The 25,475-nt window shown below is 51.8% G+C and overlaps 1 protein-coding gene across 7 annotated transcripts in view; it reads right to left on the reverse strand.

Annotated features, from left to right (window-relative positions):
• The window catches only part of BRD1 (bromodomain containing 1), an 84,349-nt gene that overhangs the window by 32,723 nt on the left and 26,151 nt on the right, over window positions 1-25,475 (reverse strand). For 3 of the 7 annotated variants that reach the window (XM_081309357.1, XM_081309355.1, XM_081309356.1), the window contains exons 3-11: window positions 24,202-24,358; window positions 19,019-19,150; window positions 18,499-18,627; window positions 17,715-18,027; window positions 14,710-14,970; window positions 8,880-9,377; window positions 1,780-1,915; window positions 1,127-1,254; window positions 2-111 (exon numbers count right to left, since the gene is read on the reverse strand). In XM_081309357.1, coding sequence (XP_081165483.1) covers window positions 2-111; window positions 1,127-1,254; window positions 1,780-1,915; window positions 8,880-9,377; window positions 14,710-14,970; window positions 17,715-18,027; window positions 18,499-18,627; window positions 19,019-19,150; window positions 24,202-24,358 — 1,864 coding nt within the window. Of the gene's footprint in view, window position 1; window positions 112-1,126; window positions 1,255-1,779; window positions 1,916-8,879; window positions 9,378-14,709; window positions 14,971-17,714; window positions 18,028-18,498; window positions 18,628-19,018; window positions 19,151-24,201; window positions 24,359-25,475 lie in introns of those variants that run through there. The other 4 variants (XR_014023990.1, XM_081309358.1, XM_081309359.1 and 1 more) reach the window with 4 other exon arrangements.

Genomic DNA, 25,475 nt, shown 5'->3' on the forward strand with positions numbered 1-25,475 from the left:
CCAACGCTGGGTAGGAGGGGTAGCCGCTGCACTTGGCCCACACCACTTTCAGGGGCTCCAGAACGGAGGCTGCGGCATCAGTGGAAATCCACATGCTGTTCTGCCCCACTTCTGGGAAAGAAGGAAGCCCCAGCAGTGAGTGACCCAGGAGAGCCGCAGTGCTCCTAGGGCCCAGCACAGCCACACAGTCTAAGGGCTGCAGACTCCCAAGCACGCTCCTGGCCTCTCAAGCAGGAGGGCAGTCAAATGAACACTATCCCCGGGTCTGAGGGAGAGAGAGCCATCCCACTGCCCCTCCTATGGAAGTCAGGGAACAACCATGTACCCCCCCCAACTCCCCATACAGCCTGCCCATGGCCCACGTGCCTCCCTATGACCTGGAAAATCCCATGCCATCCACAGCTCCAAGGCCTATAACACCTATAATGCCAGGTCCCCAACACCCCACTTCCTGAGACCCTCTCTCCACGGGCAGGCCCCTGGCTTGATACAGATGCATCTTTTAAAACTGAAACCTCAAATTCAAAATCACAATCCTGGCCACTTGCAATAAAACTACCACCTGCTCCTAGGACCCATCCCCAACATTCCCAGAACCCACCACCTCCAAGAGCCCACACTAGCCCCAGCCCCTCCTCATGGCAGTACACTCTCATTCATCAGCCTCTCCCAGTCCCCATGGCACCCTGCCGCAGCCCACATGGCCTGATCACCTGTTGCCCCACACCAGCCTCCCTGCTGCCCCTGCCCTCCCCACTTCAGGTCTCCGCCCTGATACCCTCACAGCATGCAGCTGCCTCACTGGACACCTAGCCACCAGATCCTAAGCCCCAAGCAACAGAGGGCACTTCTGTCCTCAGGACTCACCAGCCAGGCCAGCCCAGCCCCCACCCAGCCCACTGTGACCCATTCAGCTGCAAATGGCTAGTGAACCCAACAAACACATGCAGCGGGGATGATCCGGAGCCTTCTAGAGCCCGCCTGATGAGGTCCAGGGCAGTCCTGGGAGCCCAGCACAAGAGTCCCTCATAAGGGAAGTGGTCTCGGCTCATGGCACAGTGCTCCCTGGGACAGTCTGCAGTCTTCACCCCTGAAACGCTCACCAGAGGCCACATACACAACTCACCAGCTGCAATCCTGGCCGCCTTGGCATAGTTCCCGTTTTCAATGCAGGATATCAGCTCACTCCTATCCTCCAGTGTGTGTCTGCGCACAAGGGCAGGCTTGCCTCGCCCGCACTTGGGTGTGCTAAAACTTGAGGAGGAAAAGCAGAGTTCAGTCCAGGACTAAGACCCAAAGCACAGAAGGCCCTACCCACTGCTTCCCCCAAACCAGGCTGCATGGTGAAGCTGCCAACCACCAGGCGAGGTTGCAAAGATGGAGCCTAACAACCCTAGGACTGGCCTGCTGGTGGGGCTGGAGGAGGACGAGCCTGTCACTGTGAGGGCTGTTCCAGCTGCCAAAGTGGCCTCCATGGGGCAGACAGGCTTGCTGGGCTATGCTGACCCCATCTTGCTAAAGGCAAGATTTGGAGACAAAAAGACAAAGTGTAACTCTAACTATAGATTCTAAAATGGTGCTCATCTTTTATGTAGTTTTATTTTCCACTTCTAATTAAGTTTTAAGAAGCAGATGGATATATCTCATGGGAACTCATCTTTACAGGGCAGAAAACACACATGGACCCCAGGCCAGCCTCTCTCGAGGGGTCTTAAGATGGGAGCTAAAGGCAGGCAAGTGCTGGGGAGACGCAAGAGTGGAGATGAGGCCAGTGCCCACCTCGAGTCACAGAGCGGGCTGTTGCTGGAAGAGATGCTAGACTCGGATGCACAGCGCCGTCGGGGTGCAGCTCTCCTCCCCAGGCCACTGCCTGGCTCCTGCTCGGTCCTGGCACCCCCAAAGCCATTGGTGAGACCTGGAACACAGGTGGGCAGGTGCCGGGTCAAGCGCTGCCAAGGCTGCTGCCCACGTCTGACTTTTCTAGGCCTTATGCTGCACTTTTTTCTTCAATATGGACTGTGTTCTCCAAAGAACCCTTCTCACCCCGTGACCTGCAGCAGTTAGCCCAGCGCTCACAGCACCGGAGACCCAGAAGCGCTCATCCAAGTGAAGTGAGCAATAAAAGTAAGCACAAGTCAGTTATTCTGTGGGGGAAGAAGGCACTCTTCTTAAGGAGACTTTCTAAGAGGTCCCATGAAGGCAAAGACAAGGGCATCTTGCCATCCCTTCCCAAATGACCAGGTCACACATACTTCCATGAACTTGTGACAAAGGCCAGCCTGCCCTCCCTAAGGGGACCAACCCTAGACAAGGCCCATCAGATGCCCAAGGTAGTGGGGCACAATCACCATCACCAAAAATGTCTAAACTTGCAGATCTGCAGGGCATAGAAAATTATTTTTTTTCCTTAAAGCTTTATTTCAAAAGACAGGTATTAACATGAACCTGAAAAATGCTGGTAAAATACTTCAAAATAGGAAGTGAGGCCCCCATTCATCAAGGCTCCCCCAACACCACCAGCACCAAAGCACATGGGTGCACTGCTCAGGGAGGTGGACTCCAAGGGGTCCCAGTGTCTAGTGGCTGGACAAATACAACTCCATCATCTTAGTGAGTAAAAAGTGCTTTAATCAAGGCAGAGCTCAGCTCCTCTGCCCTTCCTCCTGAAGAAGCCAGACTCTGGATCAGGAGGCTGGGAGGGGTGGCATGTCCTGGGCCGCACACCTGGCAGGGCTCCCTCTGGTGTCAGTGGGGGGAGGAGGAGGAGGAGGAGGAGTGATTTTTCCAAAACAGAATCCCATCTTCAGGCTTATCTCATCCTTAAAACAAATCAATTGCAAATCTATTTTCAGAGTAATAACGTAAAGCGTTTTTTCAGGAATCTTTTGGAGTGCGTGGCCAGACTGCAGACTTCCAACTGCACGTGTGCTTTCTTGCCTGCCTCCCCTCCGTGAAAAGGGCCTGCTTCTGCTGACACAGGGCTCCGACATGCAACAAGCGTCTTCACACCTTCAACATCTGCTCATTTGCAGTGCAGATGGCACATAGGCTGAGGCAGGGTCTGGTGCCACACTCAAGTCACAGAGGTGCTGCCAGGCTGACTGATCCAGGAGCAGAGGAACGCACGCCCCAACTCTGGCCCAAGTCAATATAGGTAGCCCACTCGGCAAAGACTGACAGACAGATGGGACAGACGGATCCCATGCTCAGGACCCAGGGTCTGAGAAGGGACTGAAAGCCTAGTGCCCTCTGCCATCACTGAACCAAGCTGCCACAGACTTATGGGTCTGCAAGTAAGTCTCAAGGTCTTGAACGAGCAGGCACCAGCCTAGGTGCCTCCACCCAGGAAAAAGCCCAGGACATCAGCAGGACCAGCCAGGACCACACACATGGCCCAGCAGCCAAGGCCACTCATTCAAGGTATAGGGACAAACGTCACTCCAAAGCCTGAGTGAAAACCCAATGCAGTGACTTCAGATGACAAAGTGCAATCTCAAGGGACACTTGGCTCCCTGTGATGTGTACAATCCAAGACCCTCAGTTACAAAGGCCAAGTAGCACAGCCAGGCCAAATGTCAGGTCCATCAGGGGCAGCTGGGGAGGACGACCTCAAACAAGGAAGGAACTGAGGGCAGAGCAGCAGCCAGCCTGACCCACACAACTGGTGGAGGCCAGCTGGGGGAAGATGACGAACAGTGGTAGCCACTCACAGAACCAGCCTGGTGACAGCAAGCCAAGAGGAAGGGCACACAGCCCAGAGGCACTTGAGTGCCCCCAGGAATGATGGCATCAGTCCAACCCACACCAAGGAGCCTGGCTGGGACCCCAAAGTGACCCAGGAAGCAAAAGATGAAAACACAGAGGAAGGTCCGTGATTCTGAGAAAAAAGAGAATGTTCAAATGTCTTCCACTTAGTTTTCCAGAGCACGCACTTAGAGGGCACTCCACGTACAAGCGGAAAAGCTGTGTACACCCAGAGCTTTCTACTTCACAAGGTCTCCGCAGTAAGTGCCTCAGAAGGGGCAGACACCTGCTGGGAGCTAGGCACATGGCATAAAGCAGAGCTCGAGGCCACGTTACCAGGAGGGTGTCATGCAGATACAGCTAGGGACAGCCAAGACAGGCCAAGGGCCCAGGACAAGATGTCACTCCAGGTCCCGCAGGTAGGACTTGCCAGTTGGCCCAGCAGACGTGGCACACAGTCAGCCAGAGTGGGCGCTGCTCGATACTCCAGGAAAAAGCAAAGCTGAAGCAGGGCTGGGACACCTGCATAGCCAGACTACACCCTGCAGGGCTTTCAGAGAGGTCCTGGACATGCCCTAGGAGGCAGTATGGCTCAGGGATCCTGGGCCAGCCTCAGAAAGGCCTTGCAGCCACAGCCTGGAGGCCACAGGACTATGATGCAATAGCCAGGCACAGACCCTTCCTGCCTCTACTTCCATCATGGCCCCTGGACTGGCCTCCTGTGCTGATCCCTCCCACCAGCTGCAGGCTCAGGACAAGACATTCTCATGGCACTGAGGCCACTGAGCTCACCAGGACCCCTTCCCCTAAACTCTGCAAAGAACTAAACAACACCCAGTCTAGAATGAGCACCCGGCCCATAGGGCATCTGCAAACAGCAGGATATCACAGAGCACCAAGCTTCTAAATCATGTATACAGTGGTAACTTTCAGCCATTGAAAAGGCTGGTGTTATGATAAAGAACAAGTGAAAAAATGAAAGGGGCGTACTTTGAAGGAGTTACTGCTCCAAGCCCCAAGCACTCACCTGTAAGCACAATGGAGCCTGCCAAGACCAGCCCCAGGACTGCCCTGCTCTAGAGCAGACCATGAACCAGGACAGACACCATCAAGCCCAGGGGGACCCAGCCAAGCAAACAGCTAAAGAATCCCTGGTAGCTCCCTTGTACCCAGGACTTTCTGTAGCACACCTGGGGCTGCTGGGGTGATCCCAAAGGACTTCCTGAGTCAGTCAGGACTCCCTTTTCCAAGCAGCTCACACACATGGCAGGGAAAAGCCCCCAGGTGGTTCCCTGGGAGATCAAGGTGTCCCCACCCACGTGGATGCCAAAAACCCTCTGGCTGCACTGGATGAGAACACCAGGACCTGGTAAGCTGGGCAGGCCAGCTCTCTGCCCTCCACCTTCAGCCCTATGGTCTCAGATACACCTGAGAATGGAGACACCATGTGTGCTCAGCCTGTGCGAGCAGGACACAAGCCTCACCCCTGCTGTGGCCAACAAGCCACCACCGTGTTTCCTGGACTCGTGTAACATGACATGAAGTGGGCACTGAGCCAAGGCCCAGCGTCTCGTAGTCCACATCCTCCAGGCATGTCAAGCCTCTGCCCTGCTCCAGGCCAGGGGGCCAGAGCACCGCAGGCCAGTGGAAGGTGCCACATCTCCTGCTGGCACATTTTCAGTTCCTGCCTGCCCAAGGGAACTGCACTTTTGGTGCCCTTTCCCGCCTTTCAACCAAAGTATAGCAAACAAAGACGACTCCAGCCACTGCCTGCTTTTGCAGAGATGTGCTTCATGCAGAACAGCTAGGGACAGCCAAGACAGGCCAAGAGCCCAGGACGAGATGTCACTCCAGGTCCCGCAGGTAGGACTTGCCAGTTGGCCCAGCAGACGTGGCACACAGTCAGCCAGAGTGGGCGCTGCTCGATACTCCAGGAAAAAGCAAAGGAAAGAGAAGCAAAGGGAAAGGGGAAATCAGGTAGAGAACCAAGAGATGAAAGATGCTAACAACTGAGGGAGAAAAAAAATGGTGTCTGGGCCCCATCTTCAGAGGTCATCAGAGGCCAGGTCTGGGCATGCTCAGGATGGAGCTCAGACTGTCCAATTATGTTGTCCATGCTATGACAGTTTTCTGCCGCAGAACAAGGCTCTCCTCGCCTCCTTCACAACTATCCAAACGGGGAGGCCCAAAGTGCTGGAAAGTCCCACCAGCTGAAGTGGGATGCCGGGGCACCAGCGCCACTCCCCCCGCTGGGCTGACTTAGAGATGGGTGGGCTGGCCACAGCAGAGTTCTCCAACGGCTGCTGTCTGTGTTTTTGATTAGAGGATGGATGAACGGATGATTCCAATATGATCCGCAAGAATTACGTGCAAGGCAAGGAGCAGCGATGGCTCTGTGTCCCACTCCAGTCCAAGTCGAAGTAAGAGAAAGGGATTAGGATCCAAAGAGGGAGCTACCCAGCATATTAGCAGTTAAATGAGAACCTGGAAAACAGCGAAAAAGCCATTTAGTGGGACTGGAAGTGCAGAGACAGCTCAGCCCCCTCCCTGTGCAGGAGGCAGCTCACTGGCTCGCCCCCCACTCACGACTGTCTCCAGCAGGAGACTCCAGCACTCGCCCTGGACGGAAGGTCTAGTGTTGGAAACAAGCGAGCAGTCACAGAGGAAGAAAGTAATCAGGGCCAGCTCCGAAGGTGTGACACCTAGGAAAGTAAGAGTCACGGGCCCTGAGCCAACATAAGGCCTAATGCACCATAGGCCTATCCCATAGCCACAAGCCAGGGTGGCACAATGACAGATGGATGAGCAGTCTCAGAACCAACAAGTGTTTCCTTGATCTAACTTGGAATCCTGCAATGCACTGGAGAATACCAGAGAGCTTCCTATAAGTTCAAAGCACAAAAGTGAATCTGGGAAAAATCAGGACTTCTGAATACTTCAAGGCCTCGGACTACAACTCCAGCTAGAAATTCAGGTGCACAGAGAGCACCAGACAGTTCAGAAGGAAACACAGCTAGTACAAAGGCAGGACTGGCTCACTCAGCCTGCACCTGGCCCACCCTGGGCTAAGCAGATACAGCGGCGGACACCTGCTGCTCCCAAGAGTCTGATCTTAGCGCAATTAAGGTTCCCAGCTGCTCAGGAACACGCTTAGGAATGCACCCTGCACCCACTGACTCTACTGCCATTCTGGAACAAGCAGCAGAAACCTCCATTTCAGTCAGGGCCAAGGCACACTGTGGGTCACACAAATCACAGGTCCGCAGTAAGGCTGCCTTCAGACTCATCGTCACCACTGAAAACCTGCAAAACACTCCAGTGAAATACAGAAACAAGAATGAAAGGGGCACAAGCAACACCTGAGAACAAGTGTGCATAGCCCCTGAAACCACCTCTCTGGGTGCAGCCCACCAGCAGCATCCAGCAAGGCCTACTGGGATGAGGGCCTGCCTGGCAGAAGCTTGCCACCTGCACATGCAGAGGAAGGCCACAACCTTGGACACCAGATACACGGAGGTCCCCTTTCCCACAGCACCCTGAGCCCTGTGTTGCCAACAGACACAAGGCCTAAAATCTGCTCTGCATGGAGAGGCACCTGAGACTGGAGCCTGCAACAGCTGGGGCCTGCCCTTTCACTGTAACCCTCTGCTTACCATCTCTGGGCCTTTCCAGTCAGCTCAAATCACAAGGTGGAAAAGTCTTTTACTAAATTTGGCTGAGAAAGGCAAAAGCATAGTTAAGGAGGAGTCCCAAGGCTAGAAACGTCCAACCTCTACCTTCATAACAGTGTCTTATGAAACACTCAAATCACTTCATTTCACATAGAGTCAGGGGTCTCATCAAATTTCTAAATGATAATGCAATATCCACCCATTGGAATTAGAGGACAAAGGTAGAAAGTTCCTATAAGATTGCACAAGCAAATCAAAATGAAAATTCATTCCAAGGCCCTGGGTTCAATCCCTATCAACCCTTCACCTTCAACTTCTCTCTCCCCACCTCCCACACACAATTTATAAAAGCATGGTATCTTATTAGCTATGGGAGGAAATGTACAAAGATCCACATGGTACTTCAGGCCAGCAGTCCCCCAAAGGTGGGAGGCTGCAGACACCCTGCAGCTGGCCACACCCACTACCCTCCCCATCTGACCAGCACCCACTCTGGGACATGAAGTAACAACTACATCAGCCCCATGTTCTCACTGCCAAGAGGTACAGGAAACCACCCGCACTCAGGCAGTGGAGAGGAAATGCGCTTCTGTTTATCTAGGTATAAGAGGTGGACAATGAACAAACAGGAACCAAGCTCTGACCAGGGCCAGAAACCAAAGGAAAAACACCTCCAAAACAAAAAAAGATCTGATCCTGGCACCTTCCAGTTACACAGCCATTATAGAATGACTGGTGATAGTCAATCTTTAAAGAACACAAGAAATTTATTGGCCTTCACCTGAGGAGCAGGTTTGGAGATTGCCAAAGAGCCAAGGTGGCTCCCTTCAACAACAGCATGGTGCAGTTTCATGGAGTGCCATGGAGGGGCGCCTGGGACATCTTGGTGAACGGATGCAAGGCCCTGTACAAGCTTGGCACTGTCTCGGCAGGTGGTGAGGCCACACTGCACTAACACACTGCGCCAAACACTTGGAAAACCTGTCCTTTAGACTCGTGCTAAGTGCTGCAACAGAAGGTCCAGCTGCCAATCAGGGTCCTGGGCTCACAGGGACTTCAAGAGACCCTCCAGAGGGCTGGGAAGGGCTGAGAGGCCAGCAAGTGCCCGGTGCAGCCACTCACAGTTCACCCAGACACAGAATGGTCAAGGTGCTCAACCAAACCACACGTGAAGCTGAGTTTTAAAAAACACAGAGAAGAAAGGAGACAAAGGAGAAATCAAGGCCCTTCCCCTGCAGCCTCAGGACCAGCCCTGGCCTGAACACTCCTCACAAGGGTGCCAACCCTGGACTCAATCCAGAGCTTTTGAAAGGAAGGGGAAAAAAAAAAAAAAACACCTTTTTTTGTCATCTTCTCTGGAAATAAGAAAACAGGACACTGCAAAAAACAGCTCAGCACCAAAAAGTTCATATGAAGACCCCTGGAGGAAGAGCATGTCGCGTGGCAGCCGCCCCTGACATTTACCTGTGTCCAGGCGCTTTCCCGGGGACTCCTCCTCCACCTCGGAGTCTCCACATGTGCTCCGCGACCTTTTCCGTGGCTGCAGTAGAGTCTCCAACCTCGGAAGGACTACAGACAAAAAGGTTTTGGTCCCTAGCTGAGGAGAAGTTGGCTGGGTTTCAGTGTTCTTGGCAGACTTTGGGGGGCTTACACTTTTCGATTTGCAGAAGAGAACAGAAGTGCGTCTGTTTACATCGCTTGATGGCTCCGCCACTGCGGAGGCCGCCGCCGCCGGCACATCGCCACTACTGGCGAGGGTGGGCTCTGGAGGGTGTCCGCTTACCAGTGCGCTCTGAGTGCAAGTGCTATGTGATGCATTATCAAATGTGACTCTTTTGAATAGTTTACTCTGCTCGGGGTTGAGTTCTACTGGTTTGAGGGTTGGTGGTTCTGAATTAGTCTCCGAGTTTGAAGGAAGAGGTAATGCATCTGATGGTTCAAGTTTAGGGGGAGATTTATCTCCTGAAAAAATTATAAATAAAGTGATTTTTGAAACTGAAGATTATAAAATCTATCATAAAACTTACTATAAATGTGAAGTCCACCAATACACTAATTCAATCAAGGAAACAAAGCATCACACACAACCATCTGTCGAGCAGTGGGGCAGCCCGGGGTCCCTCGGGCCACACTGTGTGCCTGTCCCTAACCAGAGACTGCGGTCTGGTACCCTGGGCCCAAGTGCACAGTTACTTTCTGGAGAAAGCTGAACATGTGCTTCGCACACATCAATATTGGCTTGTCACGATTTCTACAATCAACATTCACTTACCTTGAGGAGGACAAAACAGCCACAGAACTAAGGGGACCTCACACAGGATCCCACAGCACTCTACACTGCACCCGAGGCGCGCCAACAGAGGGAACAGACATTAAATGGTTCTGACCAGGGCTAACTGCTAGGAGTGGCTGGGGATTAGGAAGGAGTCCCAGGAAGGGCAGGAAATGCCCACTCCTTCAGAGTACCCATCTGCACAGAAGCCCTAAAGACTGAGGGCAATTCTCACATGCCTGATTTGAACAGTCTTTGGGAGAAGACTATTTTAGCCTGTTGCAACAGGTGTTTAAAAACTACCAATACAAAAGGACATGGAGCCGAGCTCCCAGGTCTAACCCTGGGAGGCAGCTGTCTGGCTCTGTGGAGAGCATGAGTGCATGCCACGCGGGGCCAAGACACTGGGGTTTCGCGGTAGGACTGATTTGGGCTACCGGAGGTGTGATATTAAAAAGACAAAGAGAAACAACTTAAATGATCCAGTAGTATACACTATTACTATGTGTCGTGGTTTTTTTAATATTTTTTAGTTGTAAATGAATACGTTGCCTTTATTTTATTTTTATGTGGTGCTGAGGATCAAACCAGTGCCTTTCACATGCAAGGCGAGTACTCTACCACTGAGCTACAAGCCCAGCCCCATGTGTCATTTTATTTTATGAAAGCTGCATATACCCACAAATCATTTGAAATATGTAAGGTTGATATTTTAAATTCAAGAGTTCACTTTGAAAATGAAAAGCTTCACAAGTTACAAGCTTCACTATGTGTCTGGCATCTGATCGACTGAGAGCAAAGACTCTAAAGTCATCTCTAACCCTCAAGAGCAGAGCGCAGCGAGGCTGGTCACGCACCCACAGATGTGTTACTGCCTGCCACAGCCACCCCAGCACCAAGGCACAATGCTGCCTCAACCAAAAGGCCTTCTGTCTCAAAATGTGTTACACAGGGAACACAAACATATCTAGCATGTAACACTCATGCCCCAGGGGCCAGCCACCTGCTTCTCTAGATCACAATATCTAGGAATCGGAAATGATTTGGACTGAGCTCCACACACTGGCATCAGTGCGAACAAGTTTCCTCACCCGCCCTGGTTAAGGCGCCATTACTTCAGGAAAACATGCTAAAATAAATGAGATAGATTTTTAAAACACATATGATAAAACAGTTTAGGAGAATGCACTCACAAAGCACACAGAAGTGCCAAGTAGCTGTGCCTGGGGGACACGCAGGGCCTGCGGAAAGCTCCACTAACACTGTGCCTGCACCGCATCCCTGACAAAAGGGCTGGCTGGTAAGGGGCACGGGGGTGCCTGGGGCTGTCACCAGCTTGATTCTGCAGCCCAGCTAGGCTTGGCTCCACGTCTCTCCTGGGGCCTGCAGGCACGAGGCTGGCGTCCTGGCTAAGCTACCTGTCCAGGGCTGAGAAACCCATCTGTCTACCACTCTGGCTCAGCCCTGGGGGCCTTGTACTCCTGCACAAAGTCGTTCACCACAGTCCACATCTTCCAACCCTGGTGCTGTGTGGCCACACTCCCCAGGTGTCCTCCACCCGTGCCCTGTAGTCAGCCCACATGTAAGCCCAGGTTCCCAGCCACCACCCTGTGGCTCACTGGACATGCTGCTGTGGTGTTTACAAGGCGGACACAGGAAGGCAGGCACTGGAGAGAGAAGGCTGCCCAGATATACAGACTCAAAAACACCTCCACCCACTGTGGGACCCACACAGGCTGCTCAACCTCTCTGTGCCTCTATTTCCTCACCCATAAAATGGGGAAACATCAGCACCCCAGCCTCTCTGGGCAGCTGCAAGAAGAGTGAGTTTCTAGGGTGGCTGGCTATGAACACATCCCCAATAGCTACCACCCCTTCTGCCAGGGCTTCGGCTGACAGAGAAACGTGCCCAGTCAGGTCACTCAAGTGAAGCCAGATGGGAAGTTAATACATGCCTATGAAAATTCTTTGTATCATTGGCTGTTATCAATCACATGCTGTTATTTAACTGCATGTGAGAAATGCTCGATTAACTTCTAGAATAAATTCTACACAACTCAAGCACGCAGCTTGAATGTGAATATAAAGGCAGGTACCCTGAAGTCCCCCTGGCCAAGACTTGGCTCACACATAGCAGTAAAACTGCTAAACAAGAAACAGCCTCACACACAGGGTCAGATCCAGACTGGCTACTCCATTAAACTGAGGGATCTGGTGACCATGCTTTGACACACTTGGCCACCTTCACCTGAATGCTTGCACCCAAGCCCAAACCTCTGGAAACCACTGGGTTGGGTGGGGGGTTAGCCCATAGGAACATTCCCACCAGTGCTACCAATTGCTGTCCTCCTGGTTCCTTTCATCAGCCACCCTGCGGGAACAGAGCTCACACACTAAGCATTCTGCACTTGAGTTAAAAATCCCTTCCAAACATATCTATCCCTTCTGGCCATAGCATGGCACATACACAGCAAGAACTATACACACAGCAGTGCCACATGCCTGCACTGCACTGACTCTGGAGCCTTCAGCAAGGGACAAGCACACTTCCTCGTGACCCATCCAGGAGTGAGGTACAAGCCTCACTCACCACGTGTGGGCTCTTGCTCCTCCCAAAGCCTCTGCTTCACCAATCAACTGAAACCCCACTGGGTGTAAAGGCAGAGGGAAGGCTCCTAAGAGCTCAAGTTCACCTCACAAGGCTCATCATGCCCCAGTTCTAGACCTCGACCTCACCCAGCTGGATCTTGGTAACTCGAGTCAAGACAGGGGGGAACCTGGCAAATCAGCCCCTGGTGTCAGACCAAGTCATGGCCAGCCAGAGAGCTGTGTGTCAATGTGCAGCACCTAGGGTTATCCTGCCTGAAGTTCTTCACATGCAAACAACACAAATGTCACATCAACATCTTTCCACTGAAATTTAGGTGAAGCCATGCATTTGATATCAAGGAATTTCTGCCTTTACAGGAGTAACAATACTGCAGGTATATTTAATTAAATAACAGAGGTCTTAATCTTTCAGAAGAATGTGCTGAAACATTTTCGAGCATCTGGTCCCTGGTCTCAGCCATCACGGACACACTGAGCACACCTCCACACCAGCTCAGACGCACTTCTGGCTGCCCACCCCATGTTCACGCCATTCCCCATAGCATATCTGCTCTGCCTGGAAATGGGACGTTGCCCTCTACTCTCCTCAGAACAGATCAGGCTGTTTCTTTCCCTATCTGTCTTTCCCCTTAGCTAGAAGGAAAACACCCTTTTTGTGAGTTCAGTCATTTCAAACACAGACCCAACAACCTTCAGCCATTCTAAGTGTCTTTGCATGTTTTCTCTAAAATGACCCCAGCTGGCTCATGCTCAAGGTCAGGGGAATCTGGGGAGCCACACTCACAGCCGAGTGAGAGTCCTGGACCCTGTGCACACACTATGGATGGAAAGCACCTTTGAGGAAAGACCTGCAAAGGCAGCACATGACTGCAGTGGGAAAGCTGGTGTCAGGGAGGGGGCTCTCCAAGGATGGAGCTGCTCTGATCAGGGTAACCAACCTGCTGCCAAACCTCCTCCCTTAACTCACTGTTTTGTTCAAGGGAAAGAGACACTATACCTAAGAGCGGTTAAACCCCAGGATCATCCTCAGTCAGGGGACCGGCTCAGACTGTGGCAAGAGGATCACCCTGGGAAACAGGCAGTGATGCCATCTAGGACCCACCAGGGCACAGGGACAGCAGCAGATGCCAGAAAGTCTGGCTGTCAAAGGTTCCATGAGCAAATGCTCCTCAAAGAAAGGTGCAGAATCTCCAGAGTCAGCAGGGTGTTACATACTAGTGACAGAGGCTCACAGAGCACAGGGTGAACATGGGACACGCTGAGAACTTAATTCTTCACCGTGTGAACAGACCACACCACCACCAAAAAGGATGGAAGGGAAGGGGCACAAGCACGCCCCAGCTGGACAAGCGGGAGGACTTGCCAAGCCCAAGAAAGCCCAGGTGCTGGAGTGACTTCCTGCCGTCACCTGACAGCAACAGGATGGAAGGCCTGACCACGCGGGGGCTGTCTGACACATTCAGCAGCCACCAACGGGGAGCTGCAGGAAGTGACATGGTGGGGACAAGCAGGGAATCCCATGTCAATCAAGAGCACACTCACAGCAACTGCATCTGTGGGTCTGCGTTCAGCTTCCCTATCCCCACTTGGATACGTGAGGAAAACACTCTGGGAGATGGGAAACCACCATGGACAGCCGTGGCAGGGACAGGAGTGGCAGGAGCAGATCTTGCTCTACTCTACTCTGTACAACTGGAACCAAAAGCGGGTGGTGAGTAGCAGGAGTGGCCTGGCCTGCCGGCTCCACTCAAGCTGGTTTCTAACTCTCACCTGGACCCTACCTCTTCAACCCAGACGTGTACAATTACCCTACTGCCACTACAACGCTACGTCTGCACTGGACTCCACCTGTTTCTCCACTAGACGGATGGATTTGTCCTCCTGTATGTCCCTCAGACCCATCGGAAGAGCTCTGCAGTCAGGAGAGTAGAGTCCATGGAGGGTCTTCGCAGGAAGGGCTCTGGCCTCTGCTGGGAGAAACTGAGCCTCCTCCCACCATTCCACACCAGGGGGAGACTTCAGGGATAGCAGCCACTCTGAGGACTAGTGCATACCTCAGCAGCCCCCTCACTTACAAAAAAGAAGCATTTCTCACTTACAAAAAAGAAGCATTTCTCACTCTTACAGGCAAACCACCTTGCTCTTCTATGCACTGGAACATCTACATCATTCTTTAAAATGTTTTTTTCAGGCCTGAATTGGGGGAGGGGGGGTATTTTATTCTCTGTGCCATAAAGTCTATAAACTATGCAAATGCCAAAATATGATACAAACGGCACAGACTGTACCATCTTTTCAAAAGGAAACAAAACCTGGTGGGAAACCACGATCAGGGTTTTTGTGAATTTCAAAGCTTACAACAATAGTGATGACCACAGAGCACTGGTCAAGGCTGACCCCCACCATGCTTACCTTCCTCCCCTGTGTCAGGCCCCAGCGGAGCAGCATCCTCTTCAAAGCTGCCAGTCCCTGACCCCTCTGGTGGGGACTGGCTGTGCTGCTGGCTAAGCTTGTTTCGAAGGACAGCAATTTCTCTTTTGAGCAGTTTTGCCCGTTTACTCCGTGAGCCGCTGGACTTCATTGAGCAGGTGAGGTCCAACTTGTCCAGCAGCTCTCTCAGCTGCTCCTCCAGGCCCAGGTGGGCCCTATTGGCGGGGTCCAGCAACCTGTCCACTAAACCAAAGGATAGACACCATAAACCATCAGATTCCAGGACCCCTCTGAGAATACTACACTGGTCCCAACTGTCCCTGAAACTGCCCTTGGCCACTCAAGGCTGTGCCCAGGCTCCTCTACCCATTCACGGAGGGCCAACTGCCACAAGGAGACACAGGAGGCTTTTGAAGGAGAATCCCTACTCCCACAGCCACCAGGCACAGTGGGGGACAAGGTAGACGAGCAGAGGCGGTATCCAGATGACATCCACCTCCTGTCGAGGGTAGGTCCCAACTAGGTCTTCCTGGGTGGACAGCCAGATCTGAGCAAGGGTGCACAAGGACCACCAGAGAGATGCACATTCTCTCCCAGTTCCAAGTCTGCCAGCAGAGTGATGGCATGCCCACAGGTCCACCTAGGACTGGCACTCATCACAAGATCCCAGCCAGTCTTCAGAGACAGAATACCATGTGGCTTTCCTGAGCCTGAGCTAAAGAGCTCACAGGTGGTTCTGAATCCAGGCATATTTACTATTAAAGTCCTCACAATTTCAAAAAAACACCCAAAAAAACCCTCATGGGGTACAAATCTTACACCATTGAGAGACGACCAAGAAAGAAATCACACTTAGAAGCTATCTAAGATGAACTCAAGAGCCAAAAGAAGACAAAGCCAATCAAGCGTGTGTGGCACAGTGGCCCAGGCCTCTGAAGAACCCCGAGTCCTTCTGAATACCTGCAGGACATGCAGGACATGCAGCCCTTGTGTGGGAAATGAACCAACATCTGCAACGTGTGACTCACATCCCTGTCGCTGTTCCCACAAAACCTCCAGAGGCAGCCCCTCATGCCACCTGTAGCCCCCCAGGAAACAGCCTTGCAATGCCGGCCTCTTCCACGGAGGCCAGCAGCTCCTCCATCTGTACCTGCAGGACAACACCGTAAGACTTGGGGTGCCTGGTGCCAACAGAATAGCAGTTGCACCCTCCTTGAGCAACACCATGGCTCAAGCGTTCCCTGCCCAAGCAGAAGAAAGAAATGACATTGGACTTCTCATTCTTATTTTTCTCCTCAGCAAAAAGTCCAGCATAGAAATTTATTTAGCAACATGCATGATCATTTTCTCGAAGATACCAACTCATAGGTCTCCAAGCCCAGTCTGTTGAGGGGAATCTTGTGGTCACAGTTAGCAGGCCTTGAGGAGAGGAATCAGGGCCTATGAGGTCAAGGGCTCCCAGTTATCACATGGGCCCTGTTTCTTTTTCTTTTTTTTTTTATACCAGGGATTAAACCCAGGGGTGCTCAACCACTGAGCCACATCCCCAGCCCTTTCTATATTTTATTTTTAGAGACAAAGTCTGAGTTGCTTAGGGCCTCACTAAATTGCTGAGGCTGGCTTTGAACTCACGATCCTCCTGCCTCAGTCTCCTGAGCCGCTGGGATTACAGATGTGCACCACCATGCCCAGCTGGGTCCTCCTGTTTCTAAGGGCAGCCAGCACCATGTGGAGGGAACAGTCTCTGCCGAGGGCCACAGCTGGTGAAATTCCACACCAGACAGGAAAGCCTGGGGGGCTGTTCCCCTTCTCCCCACATGCAGACTGGAGAAGATATTCAGGGAAGTGAGGTGAGTATGGAAGAATGAGGTCACTCCAAGACCATGATTCTCAGACCTACTTCTACCCAGGACCCCAGGGAACATTACAGAATACAATGGTTCTGACCTAACCAGCTCTATCTGGGATTGCCAAGAGTCATCAGCTCCGAGTTTTGAATCTGTGGCTTTTTCCCAATTTTCTACAAAAATACACATTCCCCTTGAAACCAGAAACAAAAAATAAAAAGACATTCCCTTCTTTAAAAAAAAAAAAAAAAGTTCAACCTATCCTGCATGCCCTAGTGCTGGCAGGAAATGGTCCCTCTGGGCTAGATACAGGGGCCAGCAGCCAGCAGCCCACAGGGAGACCTATGTCCTGGCTGAAGCCACAGTCAACAGGGAATGGAGGGAAAGGAAGATACCCAGACTGCACCAATCCAAGTCCAGTCTCAGCAGTGATTACCAGCAGGCGGGTCAGGCCATGAAACCAGGAATATCAGAACTCTGAACAAATGACCCAAATACCATGACTTTTAACTAACAACTCAGAATTCAGGAAAACCATGCTTTAGGGTGCTCTACCTACTCATGTGGACATTCATGCCACTCAACAAACACCAACATGGGCTTGAGAAGCAAGGGTCAGCAAGGCTTCCGTAGATTGCTCAGAGGAGGAGGCAGATGAGAGGCAGGCAGACATGGCATGTGCCTGGGGCAGCCAAGAAGTACAGGCCCAACTGGGGTCAAGAGGGCCAGGGACACACTTTTCCTCAGGCCCTTCTGCAACATGCGCAAACCATGAGTAGAGGTCAAAGGCAAAACCAATTAGTTTCTACCCTTGTCTGTCAACTCTGACAAGAGCTGCAAGACATCCTCATAAGCTGAACAAGGGCCCCGCTGGGTACAAATCTCTTAACTCAACTGCCTTCATGGTCTGTATCATGGAGACCTGGGCTGCTGCAGGTCAAATGTGCCTGAAATGTAACAGGACCCGGATGATATATGTTGTATACAATACACACCAGGTTGCAGAGAGAATAAAAAAAAATAAAACAAGCACCCTCTGGCATATCTGCACTGACCACATGGCAGGAATCCTGATGCTTTGCACAGTGGGCTGGGAAGAGCATCCTCCTGTCTTTGCCTGGACACAGCACCAGTTCTTACCATCTTCCCAGGAGAAAGGCCGCCGAGGGGGCACAGCAGGCCGCTCGGGCAGGTGCATTCCAGAGGCCTCTTCCAGGCCAATGCCGTCCAGCTGGCGCCGGGCCTGCCTTAGAACCACGCCGCCCTGATCGCGCAGCCTCACTGCGGCTCTATAAAACACGGTGTCCTTGGCATTGTACTTCAGGCAGTTATCTACAATGAGGTCAAAATCCTCCTCAAACGCACGCAGATTTCTATACCCCTGAGCTTCTAGCCGCTTCCTCATCGTGGCAAAGTCCATGGGATGTTTAATATGGTCCAGATAATCCGGTACCTGATTTTAGGGAGGAAAACAATCATTTACAAACTAAAACAGGGTTCTGAGCTTACTCTACTTACCTACACTAGCAATCATATTTGTGGGCCACACCCATCTCAAGAGTATTTTCATACAGCTAACAAATGGCAGCACCAAAGCAAGCTGACAAGGACCCTCCTGACCCAAGTTTCTTTAGCTACAAGTACCACTGGCCAGGCACTGGTGCCAATTGGTGAGGCTGAGAGGAGACGCCCGCAGGCACTTGCTGTACTTCACAGTGAAACCTATTTTTAATAAAATACTTATATACAAAAATCCTGCTCCATTTGTGTACAATGAATCAAAGAGTATTCTGCTGTCATGTATAACTGATTAGAATAAGTAATATATACATGCATTAAGTAAAATCAGAATATGTCTACAGTGTTCCCCAGCTAAACATTAACCATCAAACAGCAACTCTTGAGACTGAAAAACAACACACACCTCCTTCAAACTCACGGGCTGGGCAAAGATCTTAGCGGGGTCCTTCTCCTGCAGCTGCTCCAGGACTGAGCGCAGCAGCACAGTCAGTGGAGTCAGCCGCAGCTCCATGGCCATCTGTTCCACCTTTACCTGCAACAACAGCACATGCTCACCATCAGGGACTCAGGCACACCCCTTGGGAACCTTGGTTCCTTACGTTCTGCACAGCCACAGAGAAACCCCTGCAGACCAGGCATCACATGTAGGCCAGCCCCTGCTACAAGGCAGCCCTCCTCCTGAGCCCTGCCTATACTTATTTCAAGGAAGCTATCAACACAGCCTTCTGTTAAGGACCTGCAATCCAGGGGCAGTCACCTGACCTGGCTCAAGGGAGGTACAACTGTGGGGCTAAGTATGAGGCAGGAACATGCTGGGAAGTGGGGCTACCTAAGGGTGTCTCCAGAGCTCCTGTGAGGCAAACAGGGGTCCTGGATACCCACAGGTCGCTCAAGGAACAGTCCAGGGTAAAGGGGGACCTCACCTGCTCACGCTTGAGCTTCTCCCTCTTGCGCAGCAACTCAATCAGCAGTCGGGCGCGCTCCAGGTCATGCCGGAGCCGCTGCCAGTACTTCAGCTTCTCTTTGGCTGCTTTCATTTCTTCATCGTTTTCTCTCTGAAAACATTAATTGAAACTTCCCCTCAGTCAAGCGCACAGACTGTTCCTGCCAACGGCCTCAGATGCCTGCACAAGCAGAGCCCACTGTGCCTTGCATGCCAGTACCAGCCACATAGGTGTCCCACAGGCCTGTCCTAGCTGTGGAGCTGAGGGAGCTACAGGACCCCAGGAGAGCTGGGAAGGGAGAGCACGACAGGAATGCACCAGGTGCACAAAACCAGGTCTGTGTCCATCCACCTCACAGCGTAGAGTAGCTTGGGCTCTGGGCTTGCAGAGAGGCGTGGGACAGGCATGCTGACACCCAACCCTGCCCTTGGAGATGGCTACACTCTGCAGTCCCCAAAGACGGCTCCTCTCCTGCCTTCCCTCCTTGGGGGGGACAGGGTGGTGGACCAGGCAGCATGTGCCATGACCTCCCCATGGACTATGCCAACCTGTTCCCAACAAGTCATAGATATGAAAGCACAGTACTGCAAAGCCGTGGCGCGTGGTGGTAAAGAGCACACTGGGTCTGCCTGGCCGCATAATCAGTCACCCTGGCTATACAGAGGTCTTAGCAGGATGAAGAACCACAGCAACCCATGCTGGCCCTACAGGCTCACAGAAGCCTCTCACAGGGTGTACTCAGAGGCACAGGCACACTCCCCTACAGCAACCACTGCAGAGTATCCAGCAAGACAACCAAAGCCTTTCCCAGCACAGGACCAGCTCTCTAGCCACATGGCAGCAAATGACAACCAGAAAATTTACCAGCCAATGTAAGACATGCCAACAGGCCTCCAGCACTCCTATACCTTATCCAATCAAGACCCGCCCCTCTGCTCCCCTGCTCCGGGCCTCTCTCTGACAACACTTCAAACTTCCTTTTCCTGCCCAGTCAGGGCACACCCACACTAAGAACACTGGTCCTCAGGTCACTGCCCAAAGTGAACACCCATCCTCTGCCTTATGGAGGAGGGACATGGCAGGGACACTGCACCCCACTCACAGGACCACACAAGACAGCTTATGTCCAGGACCATCTCCATACAGTGGCTCAGCATGCCCTGACCCCACCACCATGGGAAGGAAAATGGCCTACCTGGGATGTCTGCCCTGTACTGCTGAAGGATGACCCCTGGACACACACCACTGGGCAGCCACAAGCCAGGAGCTGACATCAATTTCTAGAACAAGCCCTACACTCATGGGGCACGCTATCTCTGGGCGGCTCTGCCCCTCACGTTCCCACACCCAGAGGACAAGCATGCTTGTTCAAGGATACAAGGTCTGATTGCAAATGGTCATGGACTCCACCACTCAACAGTGAAAAAGCCCTGAGTACAGATGGTGCAGGAAGGCCAGGAGGCACACAAGCCAATGTACCCTGTGCCCATCTCAAACCAGGAGGTTCCTGCCTGCAGGGAAGCAGTGTCAGCGCCCACCATAGCACAGGTCACAGGGAACACCTAATGCTACTGGAAATTCTCAGGCACTGAATCAGGGTCAACAATCTCACTCACATGAACAATGCCAGTAATATATTTAAAATGTGGATCTGACAAACCACATCCCTAAAAGCATCTGAAAATCATACTGCCTATTAGTTGGAAACATCCTGAGGATACTTGGCCTGGACCGTGACACCAAATAATCTTCTAAATACCAAGAAGCTCCTTCATGTTCACGAGCTAGCAAAATGTGCTAGTTTGTCCAAGGCCTAGGTTTAATAAGAAAATGTCATCCAGCAGCAATGTGGTCACATGCATGGTGATGGAGCACTGTGGCCCTCACTCCTGCATGCCATGGCATCATGACTGAAGGGCCCAAGTACACACAGTCTCGTCTACTGCAAAGCCCTAAACCTCCTTGTTCTGCAAATGTCAACTGTGGAAGACACCTCATAGGAGGACCGAAGTAGAGAGGTTTCTGAGAGGGGAAAGTACAGAGGTGGTTGGCCACTGCCAGGAAGAAATGCCCAGCCAAGCCTGTTCAAAAACAGGAAGAAGACCCAAGTGCTGGGATGGGAGGCGTCCCCCAGGGTGAGGAATGGCTCAGCAGTCGTAACAGAAACCCCAGTGCTGAGGGATGTGCCAGTAGGGCTGTAGACACTAGCCAGCTCCACAACAACAAATCCCATCCTGGACACTGCACCAAGGGCCTGAGACCCAGAGAGCAACCAGTCCAGCCCAGCCAGCCCCAGTCTCCCTGAGACGCCACCAGCAGGAGGCTGGGAGGGCTGGCAACCTAGAGGGAGTTGACAGACACACTCGCATGGCAAGAAAGGAAGACCCAGGGAGCAGGATGAATGGAGAGAAGCCAGACTGAGTACACAGCTGCCAGACTACAGGCCCGATCTATGCAGCCGCCTTGTTTCTTCCTCCAGACAGTGAAAAACATGGTACTTGTCCTTCCACTGTCTAGGGCAGACAGCCCTCTAAGAATGGCCTCCGGACCCCAGCTGCACCACTGGCAACCTCGGGGGCCTAGCTTTCAAAGTTGCTCATCCACCCTGTCTGTGGTATACCTGAACGGTCAGCCACGGGACCAAAGGACTCTGCCAGTCTTCTCCCAGGGCCTGGATGAGGGCAGACACCCAGAAACCTGGGCAAATCAAATTCTAACATCAAGTATTTCTACTTTCAAAAACCATTAGGAGCCAGGCACGATGACACACACCTATCATCCCAGCAACTCAAGAGAGAGGAGACAGCAAGTTCCTAGACCAGCTTGAGCAACTTAGCAAGACCCTGTCTCAAAACAAAAAATAAAAAGAGCTGAGGTGAGACTCAGTGGTAGAGCATGTGCCTAGCAAGCAGGAAACCCTGAATTCAGTCCCCAGAACCACCACCAAAAAAAGATTAACTCAAGTCTTTTAAACATTCCTTGAACAGCACCACTGTCATGGAACCCCTAGAAAAATCAATCCTCATAGGACAATATAGGAGTAATCTGGGGCTGTCACCCATCAGTTCCCGCTTATTCCAACATGGCACTGAAGGTGCATATGCCCCACCAGAAGGTCAGCATGGTCATCAGCCCTTTCAGCAATTCCAAGTCCCTCCTCCCCAAAGCCCTCTTAACTGAGAGGTAATGCAGGCCTCCTGACACCACTGTAGAATATGCTGGGCTCCAGTCCACAGACCCTTCTTCTCCACCTCCTAGTGAGGTGTCCTCATAGACTTTCCTGGGACTGGATCAGTCTGACCCACCCAAGCACCCGGTGGCACCATCTTCTCCCATCTTGTCCTGTCTCCCCCTTTTCCTCCCTGGCCTTCCTACCAGTTCCATTTTGCCCAGGCCCAGCCACCCACAGACCACACAAGCCCTGCATCCTTCAGTGTTTGTGAAGGGCAATGATCCCCACAGCCTTCAGATCCCTCCCAGCCACGTCAGTGCTCTTTTCATGGAGACTCTATTGACATTTGCTCCTTTGTGACTTTTTTCCCCGGCTTAATGGAAAGCCCCCTCCAGCCAGGGATGAAATCCAAGGTCTAGATTCTCCACTGCCACTGGCCACAACTCTCTTTCCCAAATTTCCACCATCACAGAAGCAAAGCTGAAATCCTTGATCCTGCCAGTGTCCACCGTGGCCACATACTCCTCCACTCTGTAACTCAATGTCCTAAAGGATCCCCTGCCCCAGGTTCCTCTCCTCTATACCTGGAGCCCCTGTGGGGTTGTGGAGTAAGAAAAAAGGATGTAGAAGGGTGAACAACAGTGCCTCACAGCACAACGGGGTGAAAATATGGTTGAGTCACTCAACAACCAAGAAATACCCACTGAAGCCGCTGCTCTGCCAGGCACTTCAGAGCCTGGCAATATAAGGATGCTTGCCAGTGAGGGGCTGACTTACAAGCTCAAGCTCCCCTGCAGACCACAAAAGAAGGAAAGATGCAAGTGGGGGAGTCTGCTCGTGGAGGCCCCAGACTCTCCACAGTCACTAGGAGATTATAGTGAGGAGCAGTTTCTATCCATAGCCTCTACCAAGCACCAAGGACGACTCCACCACCCAGATCAGACCCACAGACCAGCCAGCTCTCCAGGGAGCAGCACGGGGCAGCCATTCATAGGTACAAGCAATCTGTCCACTCAGGGCTCAGTCAAGCAGCACCACTGAGCTGACAGCCAACCGCACTCACCCCCTAAATCACAGGGCCCCACCAGGAACTCTAGAGCCACACACTCCTACCAAAACCAGAGCTGAATTTCACAGCAGACTAACAATGCCACTCCCTGCTCAGGACTGCAGCACAGGAAAAGGGCCGCACAAAGGTCCCATGAGGCTCCACCCAGCCCTCTTAGCCTCTCAGCCTGAGGAGGTGGCTGACAGAAGACACACCCTCCCAGAGACTGGCCTTTCCTTGCAAAACACAAGTGAGCAGAGCTGCCAGATACATATTTCTGGGTGGTGTTCAGGAGTACCATTTTTTGTCTTCAATTCATTTTTGTGACATCTTACAGAAGCCACTTCTTTACTTTCTACTTTTCTTTTACTTTTTTTACATTCTTTCAAAACTGTTTTATAATATCGGATGGCTCCTTAGGTCTACATTAACCGCCAAAATGTTGAACTGTTACGGTGCCTGAGCTTGTTCTTCTTAAAAGGAAGCCTCTGGACCCTCTCAGCTCCTTTCCTCCTCACTAAATGCTAAAACTGGCCTTCAGAGCAAAGCCCTGAAACAAATCAATCCTATGCAAGGCTGCCAGCGCCCACCATGCAGACCAGCCATCAGACCCAGGCGCTCCTCCAACTCTTTCCTGCTGTCCCTGCTCTGAACACTCACGCAGCCAATGTGACAACAGCTTCCCTGGGCAGCACTTTCTGCCCCCAGAGCTGCCAAGTGCCAGGCACGGGGCCGACAATTCATCAGCCTGTGCGGTAACAGAAGGAAGAGCAGACATACAGGCCGTGAGGATGCATGTGTCACCTGCACAATCCCAGCACAAAGGCCCAGTGCCACATCCTGCCTAAAGAAAGTGTCCTCCATGCCAGGGGCTGTCTGCTCAGTGTGATCAGTGTGTCAGGAGGCAAGAGACACTGAGGCTGACAAAGCGCATGCACGTACCTGCTGCGTGTTTCTCTGGGACTGCAGGCTGGACTGGAGCCGCCGCAGCAGGGGAGCGCCATTCCTAGACAGCCTTTTGAGTAACCAGTAGCTGTGGGCTCGCTCCACAAACTGCTTCTTCCGCTGAATGGCCACCTGATTCGCAATCCTATTTAATCTAAAACATGGAAAAACTCAGAGTTTAGCTTTGAAGCAGTACATTCAAATGTTTTCATCAAAGAAACTAGAAATGAAGCATTACTTTTAATAAAACCACAGGTTCATAATTTAGTCTTCTCCTAAGCCATGATATACATTATTTCTACTATCCCTAGTGATACAAAAACAAAGTTCACAATTCAGCTATTTGAAGATTTCATCTACCAAAATATGTATCAGATTAAACATCTAAAAAGAAAGAATTGAGCAAAGTTTGAAGTACTTGTGATTCTTTGCGTGCTCTCTCGCCTATTCACGGGCTGGCTGGGGCCATCACTGCTGTGCTGAGGCTTCTCAGACTGCCACTGGGGACCTTGGTGCCACTCAACCCTCAAGGAAGACAGATGGCCCACTGGAGGGACAACAACTGACAGCCAGGGTGGGAAGAGTCTGTCCTGACTAAGTGACAACTGGGCCTCTCCAGACTCCTGAGAAACCTCATTTTTCTAGGGACTATAAAATGCAAAATGGTAAAAACACCTGCATGAGAATGAGGTCCTTATTTAAACCCTTAAAGGCCAGCCAGAGAGGCTTTCTGCTAGAACAAAAGATGGCCCATCATCAATTTGCCTCAAGGAAGCCAAAATATGATAAATTCAATCATAAACCAGCACTTACTGCAATAAGCAGCTCCTCACCCCCCACCAAACATCAAAAGTTTCAAAACTGTTTTATGATATCGGATGGCTCCTTAAATTAAAATTAAGGAATTTTGAGTTCAACTTTTTGAAGACTTAAAATCAAAACTTTTACAAAATAAAAAAGAAACAAAAACATCAGGTAGAAAGCACAGCTCCTTCCTGAGACTGCTCCCAATCTCTCTGCTGTAGGTCTCCTGCCCTGAGGCTCTCCTTGGGTCACCAGGACCCTTTCTGTGCCTGCATGCTCAAGGCAGCCCAGGCACCCAGCCCACATCTCCAATGAAGGTGACTGCAGCACACTAAAAGGCTGGGCTTTAGCAAAAGTGGAGTGGGGGACCCTTGGGCTCAAACCATGGCCCCACTCAGGTTCTACAACCACAAGTTGGATAGGGCTGGTCATGCTCAGCTCATGGACTACTGCTTGGCACAGCAGTT

Source organism: Spermophilus citellus, assembly GCF_964194105.1.
Source record: "Spermophilus citellus genome assembly, chromosome: 10".
Lineage (NCBI taxonomy): Eukaryota > Metazoa > Chordata > Mammalia > Rodentia > Sciuridae > Spermophilus > Spermophilus citellus.